General features: G+C 37.7%; 2 protein-coding genes across 3 annotated transcripts in view; one reads left to right on the forward strand and one right to left on the reverse strand.

Moving 5' to 3' along the window:
* The window catches only part of TSPAN19 (tetraspanin 19), a 30,819-nt gene extending 22,961 nt beyond the window's left edge, over positions 1-7,858 (reverse strand). The window contains exon 1 of one of the 2 annotated variants that reach the window (XM_018049084.1): positions 7,808-7,856. The gene's annotated coding sequence lies outside the window, so the exon portion shown is untranslated. Of the gene's footprint in view, positions 1-7,807 lie in introns of both variants that reach the window. The other variant, XM_005679776.2, reaches the window with a different exon arrangement.
* Positions 7,966-20,849, forward strand: part of LRRIQ1 (leucine rich repeats and IQ motif containing 1) — a 211,204-nt gene continuing 198,320 nt past the window's right edge. Inside the window, exons 1-5 of the mRNA XM_005679778.2 lie at positions 7,966-7,999; positions 10,694-10,838; positions 12,461-12,572; positions 18,628-18,719; positions 20,200-20,317. Coding sequence (XP_005679835.2) covers positions 10,695-10,838; positions 12,461-12,572; positions 18,628-18,719; positions 20,200-20,317 — 466 coding nt within the window. The 5' untranslated portion in view covers positions 7,966-7,999; position 10,694. The remainder of the gene's footprint in view (positions 8,000-10,693; positions 10,839-12,460; positions 12,573-18,627; positions 18,720-20,199; positions 20,318-20,849) is intronic.

The raw sequence follows: 20,849 nt of genomic DNA on the forward strand, positions 1-20,849 counted from the left end.
CACAGATTTGTTGAATCAATCAATCGACAGGTGAATTATATTATTTAACTAGTTTACAATTTACTTTGTTATACAGTACAGGGAAAAGAACTTAATGTGGTTTTTTAAAAAAAGTTGTTTTCCAGATACCCTATTTTCCTAAAATATGTATGGAAGAGTCAACATTTATCCTACTGGTTTTGAGTGCTTGGTTTATTAGATATGTAGGTTTTACCTTTTCTTGGGTATGTCCCTGGGTTTTCTTTTTATTTCACTTTTTCAATTCTAGCTAGCTCCGTATTTTAAAAAGTACTGTGGTTTACAATGTTTCAACACATGCAGTGGATAATTGACACAGTGACACCTTCAAAGTGGAACAGCAATATAAGGCCCTGTCCTTTGAAGGAAAAGGCTTTTGCTTTAGTCTCCCAGGCTTCCTTTGACTCTCAAAAGCCTGACTCAAGAGGTAATGATTAGGAAATGTGAAGATATAGGAACAAAGAATAGCTGTTGGGCTAGGGAACTGGTAACAATTTAGATTAGAAATCTGCCATACAGCAGAACCACTGAACTCACAGTTCCCTGAAAGATACAAATAAAGGCCTGACACATTCCTAACTTATTTTTATAAGAAACAGACCCCCACCAGATGAAAACTGCTGACCATAAGAACACAGACCCTAAAGTGGTTGAAACCCAAGGACTGATGATGCTTAAGACTTCACCTTGATGCCAACCAATCCAAGAACTGTGTATAAGCTGATCACATACCCCCGAAACCGCCTCCCTCACGCTGCCTTTAAACCCTTCCCTGAAAGCCACCTGGGAGCTTGGATCTTTCAAGCATGAGCGGCCTGTTTTCCTTGCTTGATGCCCTGCAATAAACATTGCGCTTTCCTCTAGCACAACCCAGTGTCAGTGGATTGGCTCTACTGCATGTGAGCGAGTGGACCCAAGTTTGATTCAGTAACAAAAGCAGGTTTAGTAAGACTAATTTGAAGCTGTCTGTCCCTAGTTAGGAAGAAACCAATTCATTTGTTGAACTGAAAGATGCCTTAAAAAGCGGTAAGACACGTGTAGGACAGCACCCAGGCACTTTCCTCTTTACTTCATTCTAAGGCCATATTCCTCCTAAAAAAACCCCAAGGTATTTCCCCCCAGCTTCAGGAGTGTCTCCAGGCTTTATCCTCCACCCTCTGCCTCGAACTCTTCTGCTGCTGCTTGGCTTCTCCACTTTCTGTCCTCTAGGCTTATTCGTGGATTCCTCCAGTGCCTGGACTTTCTGGGTGGGACACTCAGTGGGAAAGACAGCCCGTTTTTTGTTTGTTTGTTTGTTATTTCCAAGATGCTTTAGATCTACATTTTGGCTTCAGTTTTATTTACCACAGTACATGAGAAAGCTGTGATCCTCTTCTGAACAAGAAAGTGAAAGTTGCTGTCGCGTCTGACTTTGCGACCCCATCCACTTAGTCCATGGAATTCTCCAAGCCAGAATACTGGAGTGGGTAGCCTTTCCCTTCTCCAGGGGTTCTTCCCAACCCAGGGATCAAAACCCAGGTCTCCCACATTGCAGGCAGATTCTTTACTGGCTGAGCCACAAGGGAAGCACAAGAATACTGGAGTGGGTAGTGGGTAGCCTATCCCTTCTCCAAGTGGATCTTCCAGACTCAGGAATCGAACCAGAGTCTCCTGCATTGCAGGTGGATTCTTTACCAACTGAGCTATGAGGGAAGCTACTTAAGCCCTAAGTCCTGGCTTCTGTTTCTCTGCAAATGAGAAAGAGAAAGAAGACTAATAAGTGAGAACTCTCTACAGGGACTCTGGTGTGGAATGTTGAACAAGAGGCTTGACTATTGATTTGATAGTAGTTAGCAGGTTAGAGTCAAGGTTAAAATGTTTCAAAGGACCCAAATACAAAAATAAACTGAAGTTTATTCTCTCTCAGTCCATGTTATGTAATTGGTTCTCTACTGGGAAATCATCCTAGAAATGTGGGGTTTTGCTCCAGCCTGTTAAAATATATGGCTCCCAGTGGAAACAGTGGCTGACTTTATTTTCCTGGGCTCCAAAATCACTGCAGATGGTGATTGCAGCCATGAAATTAAAAGACGCTTACTCTATGGAAGGAAAGTTATGACCAACTTAGACAGCATATTAAAAAGCAGAGACATTACTTTGCCAACAAAGGTTCGTCTAGTCAAGGCTGTGGTTTTTTCAGTGGTCATGTATGGATGTGAGAGCTGGAGTATAAAGAAAGCTTAGCACCAAAGAATTGATGCTTTTGAACTGTGGTGTTGGAGAAGACTCTTGAGAGTCCCTTGGACTGCAAGGAGATCCAACCAGTCCATGCTAAAGGAGATCAGTCCTGGGTGTTCATTGGAAGGACTGGTGTTGAGGCTGAAACTCCAATACTTGGCCACCTGATGTGAAGAGCTGACTCACTGGAAAAGACACTGATGCTAGGAAAGATTGAGGGCAGGAGGAGAAGGGGACGACAGAGGATGAGATGGTTGGATAGCATCATTGGCTCGATGGACATGGGTTTGGGTGGACTTTGGGAGTTGGTGATGGACAGGGAGGCCTGGCATGTTGCAGTTCATGGGCTTGCAAAGAGTCAGACACGACTGAGCGACTGAACTGAACTGAACTGAAATTTACTGGAGGTGCAGTCCTCTACAGTCAGCAGAAAGGAAGAGGATGAGTAAACTTAGGTGAGCATCTTTTAAACATGTAAGGTAGAAGTTGCATACTTCTCTTCTGCTTATGGCAATTCTCAGCTGGAAGTGGAGGTACTTATATGCCTACGATGAAGGAAAGAAGTGAATTAGGGTGGGAAAAGCCAAACAAAATGCCCAACAGGAAACTGTGATATGAAAGATAATCAGAGAGAGAAAAAGATGGCTTTGACATATTTCAATGTGCTTTACTATGAATAAGAAAAGAATCAAAGATGATCAGGAAGATTTTTTACAATGGGAAAATAAAAGAATAATGATAATCACTGGAATAGTTTGAAAAAATTCATAAATCTATTAATATTTAAAAATTCAGGTTGAATTGATCAAAGAAAACCTTGTGGTTAAGCACTGGAAACTTAGGGCAGGCATGTGGAGAGCATAGACAATATAGAATTGGGGTCATCCACAGAGAGCTGATATCTTGGGACTAAATGAAGGAGATGAGGGACTAACTATAGCTTACAATAAGCAGAGGTTTGATGATAGAAAATGACATAATTAGGAATTTGGAGTTTATATTTTTATGTATGTACATATTTTCTTATTTAGTTTTGTTTTTTGGCCACGCCTGTATAGCATGTGGGCTCTTACTTCCCCACCCAGGGATCAAACCCGTGCTCCACACATTGGAAGTATACAGTTTCAACCACTGGACAGCCAGGGAAATCCCTAGATTTTTAAAAAATCAGACTTTATGAAACGAGAAAACAATCATTTCCAAAATAGTGTTACTTGAGACAGATGTCAAAGAGGGAGAGAATTCTGAACTCTCAAAGTCAGCTGACTTGTTTAGGAGGATGGTCATGTTTTGAAGTAATTCAAAACAGTAGAGCTTTAGTCCATTTAGACCATTTTCTATTAATTGTGTATGTTTCACCACCTATGTCAGTCAAACTAGTTTTTTCCCTTCCCTTATGCTGAAATAAAAAGCTTGTTGAATAACTGGACTCTGAAAGTTTTGTCTCTCTTTAAAGAGAATAGACAGAAAAGAATGTGGTAGGGAGTGATGGTAAATCACAAAATTGGATCCGAAATTTTAAAAAATTCCCCCTTTTTAGACAGTGAGTCAATCTGATCAGCTGCAGAGTTATACTATTGACTGATGAAGGTTTGAAAGTTCTCTTTGCAGAATAATTTTTTTTTGTTCAATTCTACATCAGAAAAATAAAATATTGGTTTGGGGATGTGATAAAAATTTAGATTTTTTTCTTTTGGTAGTTCTTTTTCAATAATAAATGAATCACTTCTAAAAGTAATCACAAAGTTTGGAAAGCTTTTGTTCACAGAGGTTTGATAGTATAGAGAGGAAGATGATTAATTACTCAGACCAGCCTGTTCTTTGCTTTCTTCATTTTAGGGAAAAAAAATTATGTAGATACCACATGAAGATAGAGAAACAATTGTGGTAAGATCATAGAATCCTGTTGATATTTGAAAAGTGAGAAAAGAGATTATGGCATTTGATAGTTATTTTTTTCTTTGTTTCCAGAATGGACAAAAGCCCATGATCACACTAAGTTGTCCTTTAGATTTTTTTGCTTTTCCAATTGAGACTAAGCCCCTCTCCCTGCCTGTGCCATCCACCACTTGAGACTTCACTTCTGCTGTGTGCATGTTTGTTAGGGAGCAGGGTGTTAGGCTACAATATTTGTTTAACCTCCCTAAGAACTGTTCAAGGTATCTCTCCTGAAAGCTAATTTATGGTCTAGCAGACTTACATTATATGCAGATAGTAATTAACTGTGAATAAAAGAATGAGAAGTGTGAGGCGAAGTAGCAAACTGAATGCTTCACCAGTAGCAACCCAGAACTGTCTCCTGGCCCTGCATCTTGTAGGGAGGCAGGCAGTTCTTTGCTCTTGTGTTTTAAAAGCTGGAACTGAATGGTGCCATATTTCCCATTGCTGCTGAAATCACCCATAGAGGACACGCTGCCTGTGTGCGTTGCCGCATGTCTTCATGCCAGTCCTCTGCTTTACATGACATAAATAAGTTGGTGGTTTTGATTTAGTGTGGTAGAGATTTTTTTGTTTTCAGTTTTGCTTTTACAGATGGTAAAGGGTCTGCCTGCAGTGTGGGAGACTCGAGTTTGATCCCTAGGTCTAGAAGATCCCCTGCAGAGGGAAGTGGCAACCCACTCCAGTATTCTTGCCTGGGAAAACCCCATGGACATAGGAGCCTGGCAGGCTACTGTCAATGGGTTCGCTAAGAGGAGGACACAACTGAGTGACTTCACTTTACTTTAGTCCAGTTGGGCTGCTATAACAAAATACCAAAGATTAAGTAGTCAACAGAAATTTATTTCTCACAATTGTGGAAGCTGGAAGTCTGAGATAAAGGTGCAAAGTTTCAGACTTCTTTTATCCTCATATGGCATAGGGACCTCTTTGGGATCTCTTCCATAAGATCACTAATCCCATTCATGAGGGCCCCACCCTCATGAACTAATCACCTCCTCTTAAAGATCCCATCTTCCAACACCATCATATTGTGTGTAAGGATTTCAACATGTGAGTTTTGAGGGGACACAAACATTCAGACCACAGCAAACAGTTCAAGTTAAAGAGAACACATCAAACCAGGTGTCTTAGCGACAAGCGAGGAAGCCTAAGCCATGTTTGCACAGAATGGTAAGAGAAGGTTATCTGCTGATCTTTTCAGTTATAAGCCTCATATACTAAAAAGGTTGTCAGTGAAAATGATTTGCTTATACAAAGTTACACAAGTTAGTGCAGTTCCTATGTAAATATTTGCAATGTGGTAGACATTTTATTTTGCTTTAGGCAAATAATTTGTTTTTAACTTAAATAAAGTCCTGGTATGGTATTTCTTTGGTTTATTTCCTGATTCATTAATAAATGGTCAAACAGCAGAGATATTTTTAAGAGTACAAACGCTATAGGGAAGGACAATTTACAGTAACTCACCTATTCATAAGTGTCATTTTTCATTAGTTAAATAATACTCTAATAACTGTTTTTAAGTTCCTTCTAAGTGCCAGAAGATGGGAACACACACACACACGCACACACACACACACACACAAATGAATAAATAAGACAAACCATTAAGGAACCAAATCTGTGGCCAACTTTGAATTGTGTGTTGGGGGTTCAGAGTCTGGGAATAAATGGAACTGGGAAGTTTCAGCAAGGAGGTGAATTTGAGGTAATCCTTGAAGAATAATTAAGAGGGTTCCAGTCAGACAAAAGGGGCTTCCCCAGTGGCTCAGTAGGAAAGAATCTGGTTGCAACATAGGAGACATATGAGATGCAGGTTCAATCCCTGCGTCAGGAAGGTCCCCTGGAAAAAAGAATGGCAACCCGCTCCAGTATTCTTGCCTGGAGAATCCCAGGGACAGCGGAGCCTGGTAGGCTCAGTCCATGGGATTGCAATAGAATCTGGACAAGACTTAGTGACTAAACAACAACTTCCTAACTAACTACATAGCACTTATTGCTGGGAAAATCCCAAGGGCAGAGGAACCTGGCAGGCTACAGTCTATAGAGTCACAAAGAGTCGTATACCATTGAGCACAAAGACACATAGATAAAAACAGGTTAGAAGAGGAAGTTTTCAATAGAGATGGAACACTGTTCCCAGGCTTTGGAGTGAAGTGCATGAGGGCTTGAGTAGAGTGGCAAGAGATGACAGATAAGGCTGGAGAAGTAGACCCAGTAAGGATTGTGAGGGATCATGAGTGCTTTGCTAACAATTTGCAAACAGTCATAGACTATAAATCAGTTCAACTTGAAACTATTGTTTAACTATGCAGCATTTAGCAAAAGTCTATTTAATTGCACTCTTTCTAGAAATTATACCCTAAGTGGATTATATTATTTTTTTCCATAACCCTTTAACCTGAGTGTGTGTGCGTGTGTGTGTGTGTGTGTGTGTGTGTGTGGTTTGTTCGGTTTTTATAAGTAACTTGAAAGTATGAGTTGTAGAAACATGCACCACAAATTAATCTTCAGAAGAACTTCTAGGATTATTCTTTTTTGTGATTAATTTGTTTGACAAGGTAAGCATTAATAAGAAAAGAAATTTAAACAACATCTTCAAATTAGTTGTTTAAATTGATTACTAATGGATTTATATTCTTTAGGAAAAGCATGAATAGTTTCATAATTATAAATAAAATTTTAAGTTTAATGTGAATTGCAACAAAATATGTTAGTTCAAACATTTTAAATAAAGAGTTTGAAAGTTTGTAAATCAGCAACAAAACTAAACTAAAAAAAGGAAAACTGTTACTTGAATATGGTCTTTAATAATGAAAATATCCAAAATTCAATTCTAAAACCAGGAGTAGTTTATTTTGAAAATCATTTTCTTTCTTGAACGAAGAGATAATGTGTTTTTTAAATATTAAAAATCTACTTATTTCTCACTCTGTATTATTAATTCTTAAGTTGACACAATGTATTTTATTATTCAGTTGTTACCAGGAAACATGGTCTATTTTCTTACAAAGGCTCAATGATATTGTTTGCTTTTAGCTTAGGGTATATCAGACAGCTTCTGCAACTACGCTTAACTACTTCCTCTTGGAATTTAATGCTTCATTTGCAAACTTAAAAAAATGAAAATCAGTTGTATACAATATATTTTCCTCACCAATAATAGGAACTTAATGAATTTTTAAGTTAAAATTAAATGTTATGATATAAACTTAAAATTCAAATTTCATATTAAAACAATGTGTGTCACCGTAAATGTTTTACAGTAAAACATATTCCAGAATAAAATTTTTTAATTTCTCACCCCACACATCCATTCACTTAAAAATTTTTGATAGTCATTGCTGATTGATTTTTTTTTTCTATTTTAAAAGAAACTGGTGTCACGCAAGGCAAACAATTTATTGGCTTTTCTTCCATACTTCCGGGCCCCACAAATCACTATTCAGGACTAAGATTTTGTGGAATGTACAATTTATATACGAGCAACTCAACATCCACTAGATGCACATAATAAAAACATATAGGTAAGAGACAATTTAAAAGTCAGGCTACCTCTAATTAGGTAGCTGTAACAAAGTGTCGTTTCTTCATTAATACTTTCCAAAATTAATTAAATATTAAAATCTACCTGGAATAAAATGTAGTTCCTCACCGAGCTCCTGAGATGAAGCGTTCGTTTTCGTTTGGAATAGAGATAGTTTGTCCTGCTGGGGCACCTGTAAAGCCCGTCTTCCTTGGGATTGGCGGTTGCCGTGGTTACTCTTTGTTTGGAAGGCGGGCACTGTTTTCCAACCTTGCTGGAGGGTTCAGCCGCTGCTGGGTGAGCGAGCACCCCTCTAGACCGGGGTTGATGGAGCGGGAGGTGCCGCAAAACTGCGGGAGCGCAAGTGGAGCCGGGCCCCTCTCCGCCAAGGCCAGCCTTGAGGGCGAAGGGGGGCCCCGCGCCCAGGGAGTGCTGAGCCAGTCTGTGGTGCGAGAGGCTCCTTTCAGTTTTGAAAAATTTTGGTAGTTCACTCAGAACTTGAAGAACTATCATTGAAGGCGGGGGGGGGGGGGGGGGGTTCCTTAAAATTTCCCGGTTTTGGCTGCTTTGTGTGCGTGCTCAGTCGTGTCCGGCTCTCTGCGACCCCATGGACTCTAACCCTCCAGGCTCCTCTGTCCATGGGATTTCCCAGGCAGGAATATTGGAGTGGGTTGCCGTTCCTCCTCTAGGGGATCTTCCTGACCCAGAGATCGAACCCGCATCTCATGTCTCCTGCATTGGCAGGCGGGTTCTTTACCAGCTGAGCCACGAAGACTCCCTACTTAAGCCATTAAGACACCCCACTAAGCTCGCTTGGCACCTTTGGCCAACTCCAACTGATTTATTATCAACTTGAAGAAGTTTAACTAACCTCTTTGCAGTGGGATGGATCCAAGGCTGCTGTATCCAATTCTGTAACCACTGGCTATAGGTGACCATTGAGAGCTTAAATGCAGCAAGTCCAAATTGAAATGTGCTATAAATGTAAAATACACAGCAGATTTTGAAGAATTATTAATGTACAAAACAAAGTGTAAACGTTTTAGCTGACTATATAATGAATACTTTTCTGTTGACTCTATGTTGAAATAATATTTTGGATATAATGGGTTGAATTAATATATATTATAAAAAATTCAACTGTTTCTCTTTACATTAAAAAAAAAATTGCCACTAGAAAATTTAAATATGTTGCTCAAATATGTAATTGGACAGGACTGATCTAAAGAGCCAGTAGATGAGCTGAGATGGACATATGATGGAAATGTCCCTTTCCTTTACCCTGTTTTTCTGCCTTTCTTTCTACATAAAGTTTTGTGTGTCTCTGAATTCTGCTTTATAGCCATTTAAAAAATCTAATTTTCCACCTAGCAAAGGTTTTTCTCCCTATATTCATTCAAAGCTTCTAAATTGCATTTTAAGTAAGTTAGATTGTGGGATAGCATTTTGTACTTGTTCTGGTTTTGTTTTGGATGAAGGAGGTTATGAATAAAATTGGAAAATAAAAGCTGATTAGTACGGCATTGTTCAAACTTTTTTCTTTACTTAGACCCACATTAAAACAAAAATTTACATTGCATTTCATGTACACGTGCACACATATACCTATACTTATAATTGAAGCAAAGTTTTTAAAACAATTTTTACATTTAGTATATATATTGCACTTATAGTTTCTTTTCTGACCTACCCTAACTTTTCCTATCCTACCCCATCATTTAATCTAGATGACCAAAAATTGCTAAATTAATATCTTAATCCATGAATGGATTACCATCTGCAATTTGAAGTCTACTGGTTGTTCGGAAAAACTGCTAGGCAGATAATGAGCTTTCCTAATTTTGGATCCCTTTGAATTGAGGGAAAAGCACTGACGTTGGATTCAGAATCTCTGAATTAGGATCCTACTCCCATTATTTTTTAGCATAATGCTATGGGGAATTAACTAACCTCTTCCAACCTTAGGTTTCTCATCTATACAATGACTATAATGACCTTTAATCTGTGAAGTTACTCCAGAGATTATCAGTCACGCAAGTATCTACTAGTGCCTGGCTTGTCACAGGTACTTAATATACATGGAAGCTAATGATAGTAGTTAACAATGATGATATGAAGATATTCTGCAATGTACTGCTTGACCTATATCCATTACAATCCTAAAGATTTAAATGAAATGAATGTTGAACTTATACATCATATATTACTCATTATTTCATTGTTGTGGCTATCTGGTAGAATTGACAACTCTGATTTAATGAGTGCAAATTAGCCAAATGTGTCCCCATATATACACCTAGGATGTTCTCTTATAAGTATTTTAATTTCTGAATACTTAAGCTGTTAACAGTTATTTTGCCATTAATTATTACCATGAAAATGAATTTTAGTGTGAAGTTTCTTGATTCAGGAAGGTAAGCCAAACCCATTCCACATAACTTTTCCTTCAGTGAATTTAAAGAGTATCATTAAATTTGATCATTTTGTAGTCAAACACTAAAGAAATAAGGGATTAAAATAGGGAGAAAGCAGTTTTCTTTAATATATACTGCTCCTGCTGCTAAGTCGCTTCAGTCGCGTCCAACTCTGTGCGACCCCGTAGATGGCAGCCCACCAGGCTCCCCGGTCCCTGGGATTCTCCAGGCAAGAACACTGGAATGGGTTGCCATTTCCTTCTCCAATGTGTGAAAGTGAAAAGCAAAAGTGAAATCGCTCAGTCATGTCCAACTCTTCTTGACCCCATGGATTGTAGCCCACCAGGCTCCTCTGTCCATGGGATTCTCCAGGCAAGAGAACCGGCATGGGTTGCCATTTCCTTCTCCATCTTTAATATGTAGTATAGGCATAATAAGGTGTGATAAAATTTTGTTAAACTAAAGCATTTTTACATAGAGCATGTTGAATTGGTGTGGCACATTAAAGAACCTGTAGTTTTTACTAGCATTTAGCCTCTTCAGTTTTCTCTAAATGGTTCTGTGTTTTATTATGAAGGATGATGGAAGGCAACGATGATGATGATATAAAGCTCAGAGAAGAAATAGAGGCTGAATTGGATAAAATCAGCATTTCTTCCTTGGAAAAATATGATTTTGATAGCGATTCAAAATCAGAAACCCAGAGTGATAATAGTGATACAGTAAGTTTTGTGTTGTACTTTTGAGACTTTTAACTGAAGTAAGCTTTTTTAGGAGAAATATTACTTTTCTCAGTGTGTTTTTTATACTCCTCTCATTTTTACTCCTCAGTACTCAGAGTACTGGAGTGGGTATCCATTCCCTTCTCTAGGGGACCTTTGCAACCCAGGGATCGAACCCAGGTCTTCTGCATTGCAGGCAGATTCTCTACCAGCTGAGCCTGGGAAGACACACATATATATCAGTATCCTGCTTTTTTACTTAATCATGAGTATATTGTTATGTGATTAGATATGCATAAAAATCAAAATGTATGTGAAATCTTTAGATCAAAGAAATAGTTATATTTTTTTGAAATCAAATATATATTCATTTGTGTATTTCCTCCAGTGTTTCGGTTCAGTTCAGTCGCTCAGTCGTGTCCGACTCTTTGCAACCCCATGAATCGCAGCACGCCAGGCCTCTCTGTCCATCATCAACTCCCAGAATTTACTCAAACTCATGTCCATCGAGTTGGTGATGCCATCCAGCCATCTCATCCTCTGTCGTCCCCTTCTCCTTCTGCCTCCAATCCCTCCCAGCATCAGGGTCTTTTCCAATGAGTCAACTCTTTGCATGAGGTGGCCAAAGTATTGGAGTTTCAGCTTCAGCATCAGTCCTTCCAATGAACACCCAGGACTGATCTCCTTTAGGATGGACTGGGTGGATCGCCTTGCAGTCCAAGGGACTCTGAATAGGCTTCTCCAACACCACAGTTTAAAAGCATCAGCTCTTCGGTACTCAGCTTTCTTTATAGTCCAATGCTCATATCCATACATGACTACTGGAAAAACCATAGCCTTGACTAGACGAACCTTTGTTGGCAAAGTAATGTCTCTGCCTCCAGTGTTTATATACCTAGAAAATTTATCCATGGATTCATTCTTTTATATAAAAATTTTTAATCCAATGGAAACTTATTTTCAGCTATATTAAAAAAGTACATCTAATTAAAATTTCCCTGAAATATTTATCAAATATCCCTGGTGTCACTTGTAGAATAATCCACCTTTTCTCAAGTGACTTGTCATATCTGCTGTATATACTTAGTTGTTATACACATATAATCTATCCAAGGTTATCTATTCTTTTCCATTATTCTGTTAATTTTTGCCCTATTCTGGTTTTATATTTTTAAGTATAAAATGGGCCAAATTCCTTCAGTAGCTTTGCTGCATCAACTCTTTTCAACTAAGCTTTTTTTTCCCCAAGAAAACACATTTGTCAAGTTTCTTGAAATAATTATACTTTGATTTTTAATTAGGATTGCAATAACCTACACAATACTTTAGGAAAAAATAATATTTAAGTATGTCTTTTTATCCATAGGTAACTTAAATAAGACAGAAGTTCTGAAATTATTCATTTGAGGATGAGTTCCAACAGAATCATGGATGCAATTTACAGCCATCTGAAAATGAAAAGCAAACTTTAACCAAATGTGTTTGTTTGGACTGTGCTTCTTATATGAAGCTCTTTTACCTCATTCACACATTTTAGTCAAAATTTTGCCATTTCAAAACAAATTTTGATGCATAGTTTTAGTAAATAATTTTACAGTTCCTTTTCTTCGTCGCATTTTTAGGATTCGGATGAGTTACCTGAGTCGGTTCTTCACTGTATCAACATCATAAAGAATAAGAGTAAAACTGCTGAAGAGCTCATTCTTCAGGACTTGGAGGATGCTGATGCTGTAAGTAAGTACAGTTTTCATCTGCTCGGTAGATAAGTTTTCTGTAAGTATGAGTGATTTATAATTTAGAAAATTAAACTGCTTGAAGTTATTTCTTCTCATATACAGGTGTGTGCATTTATCCCTAATAAAATCTCTATAGTATATTGGTCTGTTCAGTTTATTTCACACATCAGCTTTAATTACTACCTTCCTTATATCTCCAATAAATACTAGTCGCTAATAATTTGTTTCACTAGTTCTAATTAAAGCCAGACATTCTGTTACTTTCTGTCAAAGGAACCCAAGCATGGGACTATTTTAGAATTATCAGTTTATACATATTTTTGGAGAAAAATATAATTTATATAAAATCCTCACAACCTTATTTGCCTCAACTGAGCAAATTTATATCTTGCAATTATTCTAAGAATAATAGAATGAACAAAGATTTAACTAGAAGTAATCCTAGCTTCATTTATAATGAAAAATGGCAACAATTTAAATGTTCAACAGGACGTTGGTATGTCTAACAATATACTCTTTAAAAAAATTGAAAGACATTTTTAATAATACAAGTTTTATGGTATACTACAAAAGTTATTATGAAATCCAGTGTCATTTATGCTTATATTGGCATAAATTATGTGGGTATTCAGAGATGTTTATACCAAAAACATTAGTGTGTGAAAGGATCTGTTGTAGCCACTGAGAATACAGCAGAGAACAAAACAGGCAAGGATCTTGCTCTGTTATTCTAGTGTTCCCATGTTGGGAGACAGATCATAAGCAAACACGTATTTCAATAATGATAATTCTACGAAGGGAGGATTTCAAGATAAGGGCATAGAGATTGATATTGCTGTTTTAGATATGTGAAGTCAGGGGAGGCATCTCTGAGGAAGTGATATTTAAGTAGTGTCTGAAATGAGATAGTAAGCCACATGCGATATGCTGGTGAAGAAGTGAGTCACATAGCTATCTAGAGAGCTGGTGTTCCAGAAGGAGGGAATTGTAAAGGCCAAGGCACGCTCAGTGGGCTTAATGTGTTCAGAGAATAGTCAGCCTTTGTGGTTATATTCAAGCAAAGAAAGGGTCAGATATACAAGACTCTTATAAATCCAAAGGGTGGACTTTGGATTCTGCTCTGAGTATATTAAGGTTTTTCAGAAAGGAGTGACAGAGTAGATGTATTTTGAGTCAGTCATTCTGGGAACTGTGTAGTGAAGATGCCTTGAGGTAGCAAGAGTCTACAAGACTATTACAGTAGTATGGTTAGAGATGATAGCAGTTTAAATACAAATGGTGAAAATGGTCATACTCTAGAAAACATTTTCAAGTAGAAATAACCAAAAATATTTATTGATGGATTGATGTGAAAGGAAAAGAGGAAACTGACTGCAAGATTTTGTTCCGAGTACATGTGTGAAAGAATATGTAAAGACTTCTTAAATGCAGACCCTTTAGATTTTAGCAGTGATTATCGTCAAGTTAAGGTGGATTTTAGTAATTTGCTTATTTATGTTTACTAAGGTTTACAAAATGAAAATCTATTTTAAATATATTGGCAGGTATAGAGCCTGATTATGTAAAAATCAAAGGAAATATAGAAAAATTAGTTACATGAAAGATTATAAGAACTAAAGTCACAGTAGTGGTTTAGAAAGTTATAAGATCTCATGTGTATAGCTCTAACAAAGAGGTCTGATAGTCTCAATGAATAGAGTAATTTTCTAAGAAAATTCAAATTATCAAAATTGCTTGGAAAAGTAGAAAACATGCTGAAATCAGTAATTTGGCAAGAAGGTAGAAAGAGGTTTCTTCTCAAATGTCAGTAGGAACTAGGGATAATTTTGTAATTGAATGGTTCCAATCCATCACGGAGCAGAAAATCTTCAGATTATATTCCATTCATTAAAAACTGCACATTTTAGATGCAAAACTGTGTAAGCATAGCATACACATACATAGGAGAAACTAGAGGCTAATTTTATTTGTACATATGGGTGTATTGATGAAAGCTGTCAGTTGTATGCTGCTGCTACTGCTAAGTCGCTTCAGATGTGTCCAACTCTGTGCAACCCCATAGATGGCAGCCCACCAGGCTCCCCCATCCCTGGGATTCTCCAGGCAAGAACACTGGAGTGGGTTGCCATTTCCTTCTCCAATGCATGAAAGAGAAAAGTGAAAGGGAAGTCGCTCAGTTGTGTCCGACTCTTCGCAACGCCATGGACTGCAGCCCACCAGGCTCCTCCATCCGTGGGGTTTTCTAGGCAAGAATACTGGAGTGGGTTCAGTTGTATACAAAAACTATTTTAGCCACTTTAAGCAGTAAGGTTTGGGGGTATTTGTGTAAAACAAATTTAGAGTTTTAAAATAACAGTGTGTTGTTATCTTTGTATAGTTCTACAGGTTCACTGAGCTTTGCCAGGTAGTTCCTGCTTGGATTTCTTACACATTGACAGTCAGATGTTGTTTAGGGTCACAGTCATCTGAAGTCTTTCAGTTCAGTTCAGTACAGTTCAGTCGCTCAGTTGTCTCCGACTCTTTGCGACCCCATGAATCGCAGCACGCCAGGCCTCCCTGTACATCACCATCTCCCGGAGTTCACTCAGACACACGTCCATCGAGTCCATGATGTCATCCAGCCATCTCATCCTCTGTCGTCCCTTTCTCCTCCTGCCCCCAATCCCTCCCAGCATCAGAGTCTTTTCCAATGAGTCAACTCTTCCCATGAGGTGGCCAAAGTACTGGAGCTTCAGCTTTAGCATCATTCCTTCCAAAGAAATCCCAGGGTTGATCTCCTTCAGAACGGACTGGTTGGATCTCCTTGCAGTCCAAGGGACTCTCAAGAGTCTTCTCCAACACCACAGTTCAAAAGCATCAATTCTTCGGTGCTCAGCCTTCTTCACAGTCCAACTCTCACATCCATACATGACCACAGGAAAAACGATAGCCTTGACTAGATAGACTTTAGTCGACAAAGTAATGTCTCTGCTTTTGAATATACTATCTAGATTGGTCATAACTTTTCTTCCAAGGAGTAAGCATCTTTTAATTTCATGGCTGCAGTCACCATCTGCAGTGATTTTGGAGCCCCCCCAAAGAAGTCTGACACTGTTTCTACTGTTTCCCCATCTATATCCCATGAAGTGATGGGACCAGATGCCATGATCTTTGTTTTCAGAATGTTGAGCTTTAAGCCAACTTTTTCACTCTCCTCTTTCACTTTCATCAAGAAGCTTTTTAGCTCCTCTTCACTTTCTGCCATAAGGGTGGTGTCATCTGCACATCTGAGGTTCTTGATATTTCTCCCAGCAATCTTGATTCCAGCTTGTGCTTCCTCCAGTCCAGCGTTTCTCATGGCGTACTCTGCATAGAAGTTAAATAAGCAGGGTGACAATATACAGCCTTGATGTAATCCTTTACCTATTTGGAACCAGTCTGTTGTTCCATGTCCAGTTCTAACTGTTGCTTCCTGACCTGCATACAGATTTCTCAAGAAGCAGGTTAGGTGGTCTGGTATTCCCATCTCTTTCAGAATTTTCCACAGTTTATTGTGATCCACACAGTCAAAGGCTTTGGCATAGTCAATAAAGCAGAAATAGATGTTTTTCTGGAACTCTCTTCCTTTTTCGATGATCCAGTGGATGTTGGCAATTTGATCTCTGGTTCCTCTGCCTTTTCAAAAACCAGCTTGAACATCAGGGAGTTCACAGTTCACGTATTGCTGAAGCCTGGCTTGGAGAAATTTGAGCATTACTTTACTAGCATGTGAGATGAGTGCAATTGTGCAGTAGTTTGAGCATTCTTTGGCATTGCCTTTCTTGTGGAATTGGAATGAAAACTGACCTTTTCCAGTCCTGTGGCCACTGCTGAGTTTTCCAAATTTGCTGGCATATTGAGTGAGGCACTTTCACAGCATCATCTTTCAGGATCTGAAACAGCTCAACTGGAATTCCATCACCTCCACTAGCTTTGTTCGTAGTGATGCTTCCTAAGGCCCACTTGACTTCACATTCCAAGATGTCTGGCTCTAGATTAATGATCACTTCATCATGATTATCTTGGTCGTGAAGATCTTTTTTGTACAGTTCTTCCATGTATTCTTGCCACCTCTTCTTAATATCTTCTGCTTCTGTTAGGTCCAGACCATTTCTGTCCTTTATCGAGCCCATATTTGCATGAAATGTCCCTTTGGTATCTCTAATTTTCTTGAAGAGATCTCTAGTCTTTCCCATTCTGTTATTTTCCTCTATTTCTTTGCATTAATCACTGAAGACGGCATTCTTATCTCTTCTTGCTATTCTTTGGAACTCTACATTCAGATGCTTATATCTTTCCTTTTCTCCTTTGCTTTTCGCCTCTCTTCTTTTCACAGCTATTTGTAAGGCCTCCCCAGAGGGCCATTTTGCTTTTTTGCATTTCTTTTCCATGGGGGTGGTCTTGATCCCTGTCTCCTGTACAGTGTCATGAACCTCATTCATAGTTCATCAGGCACTCCATCTATCAGATCTAGGCCCTTAAATCTATTTCTCACTTCTACTGTATAATCGTAAGGGATTTGATTTAGGTCATACCTGAACGGTCTAGCAGTTTTCCCTGATTTCTTCAATTTAATTCTGAATTTGGCAATAAGGAGTTCATGATCTGAGCCACAGTCAGCTCCTGGTCTTGTTTTTGTTGACTGAAGTCTTTACTGGACTGGAATTCTAAGATGGCTCACTGACATGGCTTGCAGGTGATGCAGTTTGTTGGCTGGGAATTCATGTGGGGCTGTCAATTGGAGGAGGCACCTACATGTGGTCTCTCTCTGTAGCTTGCATGGCACCTGGATTTTGAGAAAGAGTATAACATGAATAAAATATTCAGCGACTAAGGTGGTACCTTGTAAAGCTTCAGATGACATTCTCCAAAGTCATGCAACATCTTTACTCCATCCTGATGGTTACACAGGGTCAGCGCAGATTCTGTGTGGGAGGGGAGTACATAGGATACACATACCAGGAAGTGTAGGACTAACATCTTTGGAGGCTATTAATAGTAACTATAATAAATAACGGAATTGTTAATAGAACTGAAGAAATCAGATTCTATGTTGAATATCTAAAGTGTAGGAAAAAAGACCTGCATGCACACTGTGAAACTGTGCTGTAGCAGGAGCTGCTGATAAAATGAAGCAATTCAGAGATATTAATCCTCTTCTATACACTCCTACCTCCAACCCAAAGCTCCCTCTATCATAGTCTGAGCCAGAAAAATGAAAGTATCTCTCTCTGCCTTTCTTCACACATAATATTTTTATGAAAATAAAGACTTGCACAAATATATCAATTGGCTGAATCTAAATCAACCTCAGAAACATACCTTCAAAGGAATCTGAAGAATTTTTTTTTTTTTTTTTTTACTTTTCAGCTTCTCACATAGGAAAACATGCCAGAGAGATTGTGAATGGGTGTTGAAAAAGAAAATCTATAATACTGCTCAGAATACTTGTGAATAGTCAGTTAACTGGCAGAATGGTCATCTGTAAAAAAAAAAGAAAACTTTACAACCAAGGAATAAAGCAAGCTAATTGAACAAGAAAAAGAAACATAACTACCTCTTCACAGATGATAAAAAAGACACTAAAATTCAACAAAACCTCACAAAATTGGGAATGAAAGTTTCTTTCATGAACATGTTAGTCATTATGTTTTAAATTGAGACTTTTATTAAAGCATTTTCAGTATCTTGTGTAAGATTATGTTGTTTGTGGCATGTAGACTTGAACCTTTGCTGATTTCTAGTCAAGGTGTTATTGTGATATTAAACACAGCATTATTCTGTATACATGGAAAGTGAACTTCAGTTCTAGAATATGAAAGGTGATAAGAGTACTCTAAAAATCTGTTGCTTTTATTTTTGAATAAAGATTACAGATTTCCTCTGTTCTTGGTTCTTCAGTATTTTAATATTGCTTTGATCAAGACTATTCTATAATAAAGAATTTAAGATTAAAGGATGATAAAATAGTTTGGGATTTTAACATGTGTCTTGCTTTAATATTTAAAAATGTTATAACTTCTTTCTCTTTATAGGCTGTGATTATGGAGGAGTTTCTAATAATCATATACATTTAAGGATAGAATTACCAACTGAGTGTAAAGAAAATCCAGAACAGTTAATAAAGGTATATGTTGTTTGACTGAAAGTGCTCAATATTATATAGTTAGAAATTTTCCTTTTCATCTCATAGGATTTAAAGTTCACTATCTTAAAATTTTAATTATTTTAAGCAAATAATTGTTGGTTTTATTTTCTCTTCTGGCATAGAATATAAAGCAATGCAAATTACAGTCTTTAAAATATTAGAAATGGTGATTTGAGCCAGCAATACTTGGAAATTTAATGTAAATAAGACCAGCATAACTATATTGGATGGTATTTTTTACCTAAAAAATCCAAGGAAAACAATGAAATATACTCTAATATTGTTATGTTGCTTAAGAATGTAGTATGATTAGTGCAGTCTTTAAATACCCTGTAGAAACTTTAAATGTAGAATGTCTTTTTTTTTTTTTTAAGGTAAAATAAAAACATCTGTAAAGGAATGAGAGTAAAGGAAAGCCTAAGATTTTGGGGTAAAACTCCTGGAAATGTATTTCAGAGAAAGTCTCTTCCACAGGCTCAGCATCTTGTTCATTTTTCTTACTCTTTTTACATAACTCTAATTGTATGTAACTGTATTCTTGCTCTTTCGGAGAAGGCAATGGCAACCCACTCCAGTACTCTTGCCTGGAAGATCCCATGGGCGGAGGGGCCTGCCTGCTAGGCTGCGGTACATGGGGTCGCGAAGAGTCGGACACGACTGAGCGACTTCACTTTCACTTTTCACTTTCATGCACTGGAGAAGGAAATGGCAATCCACTCCAGTGTTCTTGCCTGGAGAATCCCAGGGACGGGGAAGCCTGGTGGGCTGCCGTCTGTGGGGTCGTACAGAGGTGGACACACCTGAAGCGCCTTAGCAGCAGCAGCAGCAGTATTCTTGCTCTTTATGAGGTTAGCAGAATTTGAGAATTACTTGTATGTATGTTTCTTACTCTATTTTTTGGTAGCGCTCAGTCCTGACATATTAATTTTGAATTATATTGCTACTTCATTGGAATAGATATCCTGTACCTTTTAAGCTGGAGCATGGTGGAAACCTAATTATGGAAAAATATAAATCAAAATTATAACGTATATATTTCAAGGTAAATTAGAAAAAGATTGTCTTTAAAACATATTGAATATATTAGCAATTTGTATATATGTGTAATTGCTACAGAAAGGAAATATAAAAAGATGTTGGGGGAAACAAATACTAATAGAAACATTTGGACATGAGTGTCAAGCAGGTTAATTTTGAATATTGTAAGAAAATATTAGAAAGTAATTAGAATTCTGAAATACATAAGGAGGGGAAAATACAATTTGCTTCCCTGAGAAAAGCATTTTTCTTCACCATAAAAGAATAATTATCAATATGCTATAGAATTGTATTTGAGAGCAATTTGAAGTAAATAATTTTCTAGATATGTGTGTGTAAATACTTAATACATTATTGAAATGACAACTTTACTCTCTGTTCTGTTTTTCTTTAATCATTGGTACTTTCTTTAACCTCTTAGATGTTATCTGAAATAGAAAAAGAAGAATTTCTAAGAAGTAAAACTCATCGTGGCAGTCCTGATTTGGTTCTGGAGTCTGATCTTTGTGATTTGCCGGTGGATGAACATGTTTTGCCAGGTGGATTAACTTGCTTGATGATACTTTTGATCATTTTAATGTGATTCACTTTAATTATCTAAAATCCTTAAACAGGTTTCTTTTGCCATTTAGAAGAAAATAGTCATGGTATTTGAAAAATACTGTACACTTACTATGGTTATTTAATTACATGTTTCATAGTTTTTTTTTTTTTTTTTTTATGACTCCTAAATTAACTTCATTGTGGCTCAGCTGGTAAAGAATCCATCTGCAATGCGGGAGACCTGGGTTTGATCCCTGGGTTGGGAAGATTCTCCTGGAGAAGGGAAAGGCTACCCACTCCAGGATTCTGGCCTACAGAATTCCATGGACTGTATAGTCCATGGGGTCACAAAGTGTCAGACATGACTGAGCGACCTGCACTTTCTATTTAACTTTATATAAGTATATTTGAAAATTTTCCACATGTAGAGCTGACTGCAATAGGTGTACCCAGACCTGCATTTTTTAAGTGTCTCTTAACCATATATATCTCTTACCACACACATGAATGTGTGCATGTGCACGCACA

The sequence above is a fragment of the Capra hircus genome, chromosome 5 (genome assembly GCF_001704415.2).
Source record: "Capra hircus breed San Clemente chromosome 5, ASM170441v1, whole genome shotgun sequence".
Taxonomy (NCBI): Eukaryota; Metazoa; Chordata; class Mammalia; order Artiodactyla; family Bovidae; genus Capra; species Capra hircus.